Raw genomic sequence first — 12143 nt, 5'->3', positions numbered from 1 at the left:
GTTCAAAAAAGCAAAAAAGAACCCTAATGGCCAATGGCAACCCTGCATGAAAGGCCACAAGTTGCGAAATGCTTTGGGTAATCTACATAAGCCAGTGCTGTCACTTCTTGAGCTTTAGTTCGGCAGTGGTTCATCGATTGGCCGGACAGATTTTCAGGGACCACGCTATCCTAGCTGCTTCCGCAGTTTACTAAGCCATTTCTGATGAAGCTAAGGCTCTTTTGCAGAGGCCCATCCATGGCTTTCTTTGGTCACAGTATGTAGGAGCCTGGCTGGACCATCGCCGTCTAGGTCTAGCGCTCATGATCAGTTCCTTGACATGCCATGTTTGGCTGGTACTATGTGAAGATCTGGCTCTAAACTCTGAAGCAGGGATGTGAGTGTACTACTGTACTTCCTTCCCCCTTGTGCTAGCGTTGGTGACATGGACCATGCATCGGAGCAAGATCATAAAAGCATCAGATCTGCACGAACTGAAAGCTACTTTTCATCGGTGGGGCACAGGGATTTAGGAGATCTCGGAATAACATTTGGCTGATTTTGTGCATGGAATTGATGAGTAAAGGAGATTTGGTTGCTTACTTATGCAGGAATATGGATCAGATCGTTGAAGCTGAACTGCTGGCACTCAGTAACTGAAGTCCCTGTCATGTCTTTTTTGACTGATTGGTTCAGTCAGTCAAAGATGGATGGATGTTAATTCAGCATGGTGAATTCTGATTTATGCGCTCCTTTCTCTTTTTTCCCACTGAAATACTTCTGCCAACGGTCAATTCGATTTGGACTGCTAGATTTTAAAACTAACCTGACTTGAATTCTTCTTAGTTGTTGCTTGTGATGACAATGTTAGTTAAACTGTAGAAACTAAAGACCCTTGATTTCGCTGCATTTACCGATGAGCTTCCTTGTGAATCATTGCAAGCTGTTTCCGTCGTCGTCTCACTGTCAGATGCAATTGCCGTGCGTTTGGAACGCTTTCAGCCTTGTACCAGTTTGCTATGCACAGTTTAGGTTAACACGTCAACCGGTTCTTCTTCCTGCTTGGACATAAAGAAACTAAGCCAAACCTGGTCGCTATTCTATCTAGAAGCAAATGCTACCGTTACAGATAGACATCATCACTTCAGCTTGGGTGCATGGTTTGATACCACAAATGGCAAGGCAGGTCATAGCCATTGCGGTACCATGTATGTACACGTGTGTAGATGTCAAAACTTGGCAGAAGCGAGGTGGTTAGCCCTCTGCCTACACCTGACATGCAAGGCTCGGTCCGTGCCACGGCTACGTCAGAACTCGCGGGGATCGACGAACAGGACAGTTCCGGACGGCCGGCGCCGGCCAGCCATCCTCGTCGTCGGCATTGTTGAGGTTCTTGATGCACCAGACGTCCTCGTCGCAGGAGAAGCGGCGCCACCTCGGAACGGCAGCGGCGGCCGGGTCGTCGGGCGCAACGTCGGCGGCGACGACGGCGCAGGCCGGGTTGTTGCGGGCCACGTTGTGAGCGTGGTGGCAGAGGGAGCGGAGCAGGGCGGGGCCCGCGGGGCCGGACATGCGGAGGCCGTAGAGGAGGTAGGCGCCGAAGGGGCGGAAGATGTCCGGGACGGAGGGGACGCGCATCCACGGCGCGCCACGGTCGAGCGCCCTGAGCGCGGCGAGCGACGCGCGGAGCAGCGCGCGCGCGCCGCGCACGCGGAGGCGCATGGAGCGGGTGGAGTCCCAGACGCTGAGCACGGCGAAGGACGGGGGCGCGGACTGGTCCGGCTCCGGCGGGCCGCTCTCGACGGCCACGAACGTGCCCAGCGTGAGCTTGTGGGCCAGCAGCGCCGGCATGTCGGCGGGGAGGAACTCCGTGGCCTGCGGCGGGGACAGGCGCGCGTAGGCCGCGGCCGCCAGCGGCGGCGGCAGCTGGAACACGCGGTGCGCGCTCGGGATGGGCAGGCGGTGCGCGTGCACCGGCCTTCCCAGCAACTCCGGCCGCCGGAACGGTGTGTACCCGAACCGGCCCGTGAACAGCGCCAGTGACGCCGCGTTGGACGTGGTCGTCGCCATCGTCGCGTGCGCCGCACCGCGCTCACGGCACCACTCCTCCGCGCGCTCCACCAGCGCCGTCGCGATCCCCAGCCGCCTGCAAGAAAGCGCAATTAGCGTCAGCACACAGCCGTTCAAACCATGATGCGGCGGCGGCGGCGCCTCGAGAACCGTGCCTGCGCCTGCAGTGGATCTCCGGCCAACCAGCCAGAACGCAGGGCCCCTCTCGAAAAGCCCACTCGGCGCCTCCGTGTGTGCATGCATCCGCATGTGGTGAAAACTGAAAGAAAAAAAAGAACTCAAGTGGCACAGCTGTACGCCCGTACCTGTGAGACGGAGAGACCCTGAGACCGAGGAGGCAGGCCACCTTCACGTACGCCGGCGGCGACGGCTCCTCCTTCGTGGAGGAAGAAGGTTTCTGTTTCTTGCCGCCGCCTCTGCTCACCACCCTAACGCAGGCCTTGATGAGCCCGACCATCTCCGCCGCCTCGCCGTACTCGGCAACCTGGGCATTGCAAATTCATCAGCCAACCTCCAACGTACAGAATAATCTGATGAATCGTCACTGTCGAATGCATCTTTCATTCGTGCACATCAATTATCAGTAACAAACCGATCTGCACCTCCAGTTCGAACCTCAAACCGTATTACCACAGCGATCGAATCGGTGTGCCAAACAAACAGAATTGTTCTTCTTTTAGTTAGGCCGCCACTTACCAGCATGACGTGCTCCGGCGCGTGGCGGACCCTCGCCAGCGGGTCGCCGACCTGCTCGACGCAGAGCGACATGCCCTTCTTCTTTCTCTTTGTCTTCTTCCTCATCTTGCTGCCGCCAGTACTGCCGTCGTCGGCTGCGGTGTCGTCACCGCACAGGCCGACCTGGCACCGGCGCTCGAGCTCCTCGACCGCCGCCAGGTCGCTCTCCATGTCGAACTCCCTCACCCTAAACGACACCTTCTTCTCTCCATCCATGACGCTGACCTCAAACGACACCTTCTCTCCATCCACATCCACGACGAGGAGGGCGTGCGGGGAATTTATACAGGTAGCTAGTAGGCTTGGCTGACAGGGAGAGACGAGCGGGAGGGAGGGGTATTGTGGGGTCGTGGCAAAATAGTAATATTCCACTACCAGTGATGCAATTATGGCTACGCAAAAAAAAAAACTAGTAACCCATAATTCGAACCCGGAATACCCGAACCTAAATCGAAAATACAGGAAACCCGAATTTTATTCAAGAATTTTGAGTAGCAACTTGCGAAACCTGAATTTATTTTGGGTAATTCAGATATCATAATCCGGTAGCCAAAATACTCGAGTTACCCAAAATTTTATGTGTCATATACACTCATGACATTCTTAATTATTATTTTATGCATCTTTAATTATATGTAAATATGCATAAGGACAAACGGGCCGCCTGACCCGGCTCGGTGAAGCCCGACCCGTAGGCACGGTTAGAAAACCGGGTCGGGCCGTCTAAGCCCGCGGGCTCGATTTTCTGTCCGAGCCCGGCCCACAGCGGGCCTAAACGGGTCGGGCCAACCCGTTTAGCACGGAAAAAGTGTCCCGAAAAGTGGTTTAAGCGGGCTTAACGGATCAGATAAACACGTTTTAGTGCAAAAAAGCGGGCTTAACGGACTTAGAGGTAAACGGGTCGTGTCGGGCTAGCCCACCGTGCCTAGTTTCCTGTCCGAGCCCGGCCCGCTTATTCGTGACGGGCCGGCCCAGGCCCACATAGAACCGGACCGTGCCGGGCTCGTGTCGGGCCCAAACAGTGGGCTTCGTGCCGGGCTCGCGGGCCTCGTGCTTATTGGCCATCTATATGCATAACTTGTGATTGTAGATTTTCTATGTTTTTTATGTCCATGTATATCATTATTCAAACTATATTTTTTATACTAATTTAATAGATTGCACGTATTTTTACGAAGCTAATTAACTAACACAACATTTCGAGTAGTTCTGAAATATCCAAACCTGAAATTTCGGGTACCCAAATTTTTGGGTATTATAAAACCCGTTGTAAATTCGGATATCGATTCTCAAGAATCAAAATTTAAATTATCCGAATTATCTGATCCGAAATTTTCGGAGGAACGTCCACCCTAGATGCAATGCCCATTGAAGCGCAAGGACGGAGGACAAAGAACAGGCGGCTTTTGTGTACATAGTCTATCCATCTTGGATTTGAATAGTATGGAGAATGTAGCTGATTTAACTGCCTGTGTTAGTTTATTCAGATAAAGCCTAAACTAGCTGAATGGAAGTGGGCCCAGTAAGTGGTCAAGAGACTATATAGTTCATAACTGATCATACATTCACGCAAAACAGTTGATTAAAGGCGCCAAATCAACCTAGCTACATATGTAATCCTATTGCTCTTAAGCACACCAGCCTTTAAACAAGTGAGGTTCTTTCCAGTTCAGCAAAAGACTATAGTATACGCCGATAGGAATTAGGATTTGTAGACCGGAAGCCTACCGATTGTGCGGCATCCGAACATATATTCCAGTGGAGGCAGTTTTAGAGATACGGTTCATAGGGGATCATTCTTCTTGCATTGGCACGTACATATATATAATAAGTTGGTGATGGTGGACTCTTTATTTAAAGTTTCTAGACTAAAATTATATATGGTGCATTTTGCAGCTAGATTTAGACGAATGAATAAAGAACATTCTGCTCTTGAAAGAAAAAAATAAAAAATTCTTTATCAGATATTTTTTTAGAACATGTCATAGTGACATATCCTTCAAAGAGAAAGTAAAATATACTTACATAACATGGCTATGAAAGAATTCCATAGCACTGTTACCACAAGGTAATATTAGCAACCTAGACCGACCAAATCAACAAGAGAAAGAAGAAACATGAAAATCGCCTAGAGGGGGGTGAATAGATGAAACCTGAAAATTATAAACTTTGAGCGCGCACTTCACCCGTGGTTAGGGTTAGAAATAAATAATAGTGAATTCGGAGTACGGAAGATAGTTCCTCTTGCAATGAGTTGCTCAATCAATGTGAATAACTTTGGGAGCCAACTCAAAACAATATGAGCAAGATAACTTTAGAGAGAGAGGAGAGGGGATAAATAAATCGAGTGATGAAGATCAATACAAATGAACATGGTGATTTGTTTCCCGAGGTTCGGTTCCTAAGAACCTACTCCCAGTTGAGGAGGCCACGAAGCCCGGGTCTATCCCAACCCTTTCCCTCTCTCAACCGGTCACTTAGACCGGTCGAGTGCTTCTTCTTAATCACACAGGTCACTAAGACCCCGCAAGGATCACCACACAATTAGGTGTCTCTTGCTAGCTTTACAAAGCACTTGGAAAGATTAGAATGGGAAGAAGAAAGCAAACAAGCAACAAGAGCAACAAAAGAAACACAAATCACCCACTCTCAAGTCACTAAGCACTTGATTTGATTTTAGAGCTTGGAGACAATTTGATGCTTTGGTTGTGTATTTGGAGTCTATTCTTTTGCTCTAGTATTGAATGGAGAAGTTGCAATACTTGGATGGCTTGAATGAAGGTGGTTGGGGGTATTTATAGCCCCCAACCACTTCCTAGCCGTTAGGTGACTTTATTGTCGATGGGCACACCGGACAGTCCGGTGGTGCACCGGACACTCTACTGCTCACTGTCCGGTGAGTGCCACGTCAGCCGACCATTGGAGTTTGGAGCTGTTGATCGCTGAAGTCTTATGTCTTCTTGCGGCACCGGACAGTCCGGTGGCACACTGGATAGTCCGGTACAACCTGACATTGCAGACTGTCTTCTGACTTCTGGTACTGCAGACTACGCACGCAATCGCGCAGTCGACCGTTGGGCGAAGTTGACCATTGCTCTGTTGGCTCATCGGACAGTCTGGTGGTGCACTGGAAAGTTCGATGAATTATAGCAGACGCGCGCTGAGAAAACCTGAGAGCAGCTAGTTCGCGGAGGGCTCTAGCCTGGGCACCGGACAATGTCCGGTGCGCCACTGGCTGCACTATGTCTTGTATGCTCTAAACTTTGTAGAATTCCCTCAAGTCAATTTATTTGTATGTTTATGTGAACTTTATGCACCTGATGAAAACACCCACTGGACAAACTAGTTAGTCCATATGGTTTGTGATGGACGTCAAACACCAAAATCGATTATAGGAAATGTTGAGGCCATTTCCCTTTCAATCTCCCCCTTTTTGGTGATTGATGCCAACACAAACCAAAGCAAATACAAAGTGTAGAAATGTAACTAGTTTGTAATTTGACAGAAGTGCATCAGTTACTTTGAAATGAATGCAGTTTTAGACTTATATGGTTGCTTTGACCTAGTTTAACATTTTGGACCACGTTTGCACCACTTACCTTGTTTCTGCAAATCTTTTGGAAAAGCCTTTTCAAATTCTTTTGCAAATAGCCAATGGTATAAGAATATGATTTTAAAAAGCATTTTCAAGTTTTTGAAAATTCTCCCCTATTTCAAATGCTTTTCCTTTGGCTGAATAAAAGCTCCCCCTGAAGAAGTTCTCCCCTTAGCTGTCAAGAGGGTTTTGCAATTTGAATAATCTCTCCCCTTTTTGAAAAAGTTATTAGAAAATAGGGTGGTGGTGCGGTCCTTTTGCTTTGGGCCTATTATTTTCTCCCCCTTTGGCATTAAGTGCCAAAAACAAAGAGAACTAGAGGCCTTTTACTCTCTCCCCCTTTTGGAAAAGATATGAATGAAAGTTCATGAGTAGGGCAAAGGATAAATGATACTGACAGAGTCATAGTGGAAGCCTTGCCTTTGTCGAATACTCCATTTTCCTTTCAATCTAAGACTAAGGATAGTAATACACTTGGAAGTACATTAGTCTTTGCCTTGGCACAAGAAAAATAAGAAATATTCATTTGTACCAAATGAAAGAGACATGATCAAAGGTATATAAATGAGCAATGTGTGCAAGATTTCAATCAAAGTTACGAGAATCGAGGATATTGAGTTCATTCCTAAGCTTGCTAAAAGTCTTTTTTATCTAGAGGCTTGGTAAAATTGGCTAATTGGTTGTGGGTGCTAACATAAGCAATTTCGATATCCCCCTTTTGTTGGTGATCTCTCAAAAAGTGATACCGGATGTCTATGTGCTAAGTGCGGCTGTGTTCAATGGGATTATCCGCCATGCGGATTGCACTCTTATTATCACATATGAGAGGAACTTTGTTCAACTTGTAGCCATAGTCCCTAAGGGTTTGCCTCATCCAGAGTAATTGTGCACAACAATGTCCTGCAACAATATACTCGGCTTCAACGGTGGATAGAGCTACTGAGTTTTGTTTCTTTAAAGCCCAAGACATAAGGGATCTTCCCAAAAACTGACAAGTCCCTGATGTGCTCTTCCTATCAATTTTACATCCAGTATAATTGGCATCTGAATACCCAAATAAATCAAAGGTAGATCCCTTAGGGTACCATAGCCCAAACTTAGGAGTGTAAACTAAATATCTCATGATTGTTTTCATGACCCTAAGGTGAACTTCCTTAGGATTTGCCTAGAACCTTGCACACATGCATACAGAAAGCATAATATCCGGTCGTGAAGCACATAAATAGAGTAAAGAACCTATCATCGACCGGTATACCTTTTGATCTACGGATTTACCTCCATGTCGAGGTCGAGATGCCCATTTGTTCCCATGGGAGTCTTGATGGGTTTTGCATTCTTCATTCCAAACTTCTTGAGCATATCTTGAATGTACTTAGTTTGGCAGATGAAGGTGCCCTCATGGAGTTGCTTGATTTGGAATCCAAGAAAATACTTCAACTCCCCCATCATAGACATCTCAAATTTCTGTATCCTAATCCTACTAAACTCTTCACAAGATGACTTGTTAGTATACCCAAAGATAATATCATCAACATAAATTTGGCATATAAACAAGTCTTTATCAATAGTTTTAGTGAAGAGAGTTGGTTGACTTTGATGTCGATGGGCACACCAGACAGTCCGATGGTGCACCGAACACTCTATTGTTCACTGTTCGGTGAGTGCCACGTCAGCCGACCGTTGGAGTTTGGAGCTATTGACCGTTGAAGTCTTCTGTCTTCTTGCGGCACCGGAAAGTCCGGCGCAACCTGACGTTGCAGAATGTCTTCTGACTTCTGGTACTGCAGACTGCACGCGTAGTCGCACAATCGACCGTTGGGCGAAGTTGACCGTTGCTCCGTTGGCTCACCAGACAGTCCGGTGGTGCACCGGACAATCCGATGAATTATAGCAAACGCACACTAAGAAAACCGAGAGCAGCCAATTCACGGAGGGCTCTAGCCTGGGCACCGGACAGTGTCCGGTGCGTCACTGGCTGCACTATGTCTTGTATGCTCCAAACTTTGTAGAATTCTCTCAAGTCAATTTCTTTGTATGTTTATGTGAACTTTATGCACCTGATGAAATCATCCACTAGGCAAACTAGTTAGTCCATATGGTTTGTGATGGACGTCAAACACCAAAATCGATTATAGGAAATGTTAAGGCCATTTCCCTTTCAAAACATTAATAAAGGGCCCCTGTCTCAAACCTAACAAACTAGATCTATAAAGGAAGAATACATCAGGCACAAAGGTTGCTGTAAGGAAAATGGACCCCGACCATTTGGCTAATTGAGTTTTGGTGTTTTGATGATCAACACAATCCGTGAACTAATAAGTTTCTCTAGTGTTTATGATTGTAGTTCACAGGATGCAAGAATAACTTGGACTAAGGAATTGAGGAAAGCAACACCTCAAAAGAAGACATTAAGAAGATCCAAGAAAAGTCCAAGTGTGCTGCTGTGGACTGTCTGTGCGAAGGCGCACCGGACTGTCCGGTGGCACACCGGACTGTCCGGTGCCCACACGCCGGACTGTCCAGTGCACCAGGGAACTCCAGCCCAACAGCTAGTTCCAGGTGGCACTCGGAGAAAGACCACCGGACTGTCCGGTGTAAAAAGCCTGCGGTGCCAATGGTCACCTGCTCTGACAGAGCAACGGCTAGGCGCACCGGACATGCTACAGGGCGCTGTCCGGTGCACCATCGGACTGTCCGGTGCACACCGGACTGTCCGGTGTGCCGCAGAGGACTGCAGCTTTTCAAAGTGGTTTTGGTTATTTGGTCCAAAATAGGAAGTAAGTGAATTATGGAGTTAGGGGGAGACTTAAGTCCATAATGTCACATTAAGGGGACAATCATGCATCATAGCAAGTAGATTATTAATTTTGATTCAAATACTTATATTATTTGCTTGCTTTGGTTGTGTTGTCACCAATCACCAAAAAGGGGGAGATTGTAAGGAAAATGGACCCCGTCCATTTGGCTAATTGAGTTTTGGTGTTTTGATGATCAACACAATCCGTGAACTAATAAGTTTGTCTAGTGTTTATGATTGTAGTTCACAGGATGCAAGAATAACTTGGACTAAGGAATTGAGGAAAGCAACACCTCAGAAGAAGACATTAAGAAGATCCAAGAAAAGTCCAAGTGTGCTGCTGTGGACTGTCCGGTGCCCACACACTGGACTGTCCGGTGCACCAGGGAACTCCAGCCCAATGGCTAGTTCCAGGTGGCACTCGGAGAAAGACCACCGGACTGTCCGGTGTAAAAAGCCTGCAGCGCCAACGGTCACCTGCTCTGACAGAGCAACGGCTAGGCGCACCGGACATGCTACAGGGCGCTGTCCGGTGCACCACCGGACTGTCCGGTGCACACCGGACTGTCCGGTGTGCCGCAGAGGACTGTAGCTTTTCTCCAACGGCTAGTTTGGAGTTGGGGCCTATAAATACTTGACCCAACCGGCCATTTGAATGTGTGGGAGCCCAAGAAACATACCAAGACTCATAGTGCATATTTCTAAGAGCTCAAACACCCAAGTGCTTAATAGAATCACTCGGTGATTAGTGTAGGTGCTTTGCGAAGTGCTTAGGCTAGTTAGACCGCTCTAGCGCTTGCTCTAGGTGAACCCTAGATTGTTGAGTGAGTTTAGACAAACCTCACAACCCCTCGGCTCTTGCGCGAGCCGTAGTAATTGTACCGAGTGGGGCGAGAGTCTTGCGAGACTGTGACAACCGAGTTTGTGTCACGTCCGCCCCCGTGTACCGGACGGAACGAGGCCCGCGGCGTTTCGGCCGGAAGCTCGATAGTGGAGACGGCGGGGAGCGTCCGAGAGGAGCCGGAAGCGGAGCACCACTTGCGCGTGGAGAAGGCCCGCGGCTCTCTACGGAGTTACTCGACCGAGGTGCTTGGACCTCGCGTGGGCTTCCCTTTGCGTAGGGGCACCAACGAGGATTAGTCGGAACCTTGCGTGGTTCCGGATACCTCGGTAAAAATACCGGCGTCATCCACGAGAGTTTGCATCTCTACTTTGCTCTTAAGTTTCCGCATTTACATTAAGCATTTAAGTTTCAATCTTGTTTTACATACTTATATAGTGTAGATTGAAACTTAGCCTTTGCGGTAGAGATAGCAACACTTAGACAAAACCTAGTTTGCACATTCTAGTTTGATTAATTGCATAGGTTTTGCTCTAGGGATTTATTAGTGACCTAGTTTAGCGAAAGTTTTAGAAGTCCTAATTCACCCCCCCCCCCTCTTAGGCGTCACCCGTAGTCTCAAAGTAAGAAAAATGAAGTCCCCGGAGAAAGACAACAATCTTCCACTGCAAAATCTCCAAGAACTCTCAAGTATCATTTACATGTCTTCTCCAATATTTGATTAGACTAAATTTTCATATCATATACTTCCATGTTGCTAAAAATGCATAAGTAGTTAACTCATATTCCGTTATCTATGCATAAGGGAAGTTAGTCTTTTCAAATCATGTCTTGCACCTCTCTTTTTCACATACTTTTTCCTAAAAGTAGAAGCTCTCTGTCAGGGGGAGTATTTCTTCGTCTCTAAAGGGGGAGAAACATTCTTTCTAAAAGAGAACACTCATTTTGGGGGAGTAATTCTTTGAGGGCAAGCCTTTTATTTACTTCCTACATGTTTTTAATGTCTTCCTTTTCGGTGGTTGATGCCAAAGGGGGAGAAGTTTAGGGACCAAAGCAATATAAAATGTATCTAACACCAAACACCACCAAATTAAAATTTTAATCTACAAGTGTCTTTTAAAGTGGTTTTGGTTATTTGGTCCAAAATAGGAAGTAAGTGAATTATGGAGTTAGGGGGAGACTTAAGTCCATAATGTCACATTAAGGGGACAATCATGCATCATAGCAAGTAGATTATTAATTTTGATTCAAATACTTATATTATTTGCTTGCTTTGGTTGTGTTGTCACCAATCACCAAAAAGGGGGAGATTGTAAGGAAAATGGACCCCGTCCATTTGGCTAATTGAGTTTTGGTGTTTTGATGATCAACACAATCCGTGAACTAATAAGTTTGTCTAGTGTTTATGATTGTAGTTCACAGGATGCAAGAATAACATGGACTAAGGAATTGAGGAAAGCAACACCTCAGAAGAAGACATTAAGAAGATCCAAGAAAAGTCCAAGTGTGCTGCTGTGGACTGTCCGGTGCCCACACACTGGACTGTCCGGTGCACCAGGGAACTCCAGCCCAATGGCTAGTTCCAGGTGGCACTCGGAGAAAGACCACCGGACTGTCCGGTGTAAAAAGCCTGCAGCGCCAACGGTCACCTGCTCTGACAGAGCAACGGCTAGGCGCACCGGACATGCTACAGGGCGCTGTCCGGTGCACCACCGGACTGTCCGGTGCACACCGGACTGTCCGGTGTGCCGCAGAGGACTGTAGCTTTTCTCCAACGGCTAGTTTGGAGTTGGGGCCTATAAATACTTGACCCAACCGGCCATTTGAATGTGTGGGAGCCCAAGAAACATACCAAGACTCATAGTGCATATTTCTAAGAGCTCAAACACCCAAGTGCTTAATAGAATCACTCGGTGATTAGTGTAGGTGCTTTGCGAAGTGCTTAGGCTAGTTAGACCGCTCTAGCGCTTGCTCTAGGTGAACCCTAGATTGTTGAGTGAGTTTAGACAAACCTCACAACCCCTCGGCTCTTGCGCGAGCCGTAGTAATTGTACCGAGTGGGGCGAGAGTCTTGCGAGACTGTGACAACTGAGTTTGTGTCACGTCCGCCCCCGTGTACCGGACGG

At 47.5% G+C, this 12143-nt stretch overlaps 1 protein-coding gene across 1 annotated transcript; it reads right to left on the bottom strand.

The window, feature by feature from the left end:
• Positions 1-841: 841 nt before the first annotated feature.
• LOC103629696 (probable N-acetyltransferase HLS1) lies at positions 842-3021 on the bottom strand. The gene is given in 4 exon segments (XM_008650807.2): positions 842-1329; positions 1331-2125; positions 2355-2533; positions 2746-3021. Coding segments are annotated over 4 exon segments (1272 nt in total). The 5' UTR covers positions 3001-3021; the 3' UTR covers positions 842-1286.
• Positions 3022-12143: the final 9122 nt, after the last annotated feature.

The sequence above is a fragment of the Zea mays genome, chromosome 6 (genome assembly GCF_902167145.1).
Source record: "Zea mays cultivar B73 chromosome 6, Zm-B73-REFERENCE-NAM-5.0, whole genome shotgun sequence".
Lineage (NCBI taxonomy): Eukaryota > Viridiplantae > Streptophyta > Magnoliopsida > Poales > Poaceae > Zea > Zea mays.
This window is presented reverse-complemented; position numbering and strand designations above follow the sequence as displayed.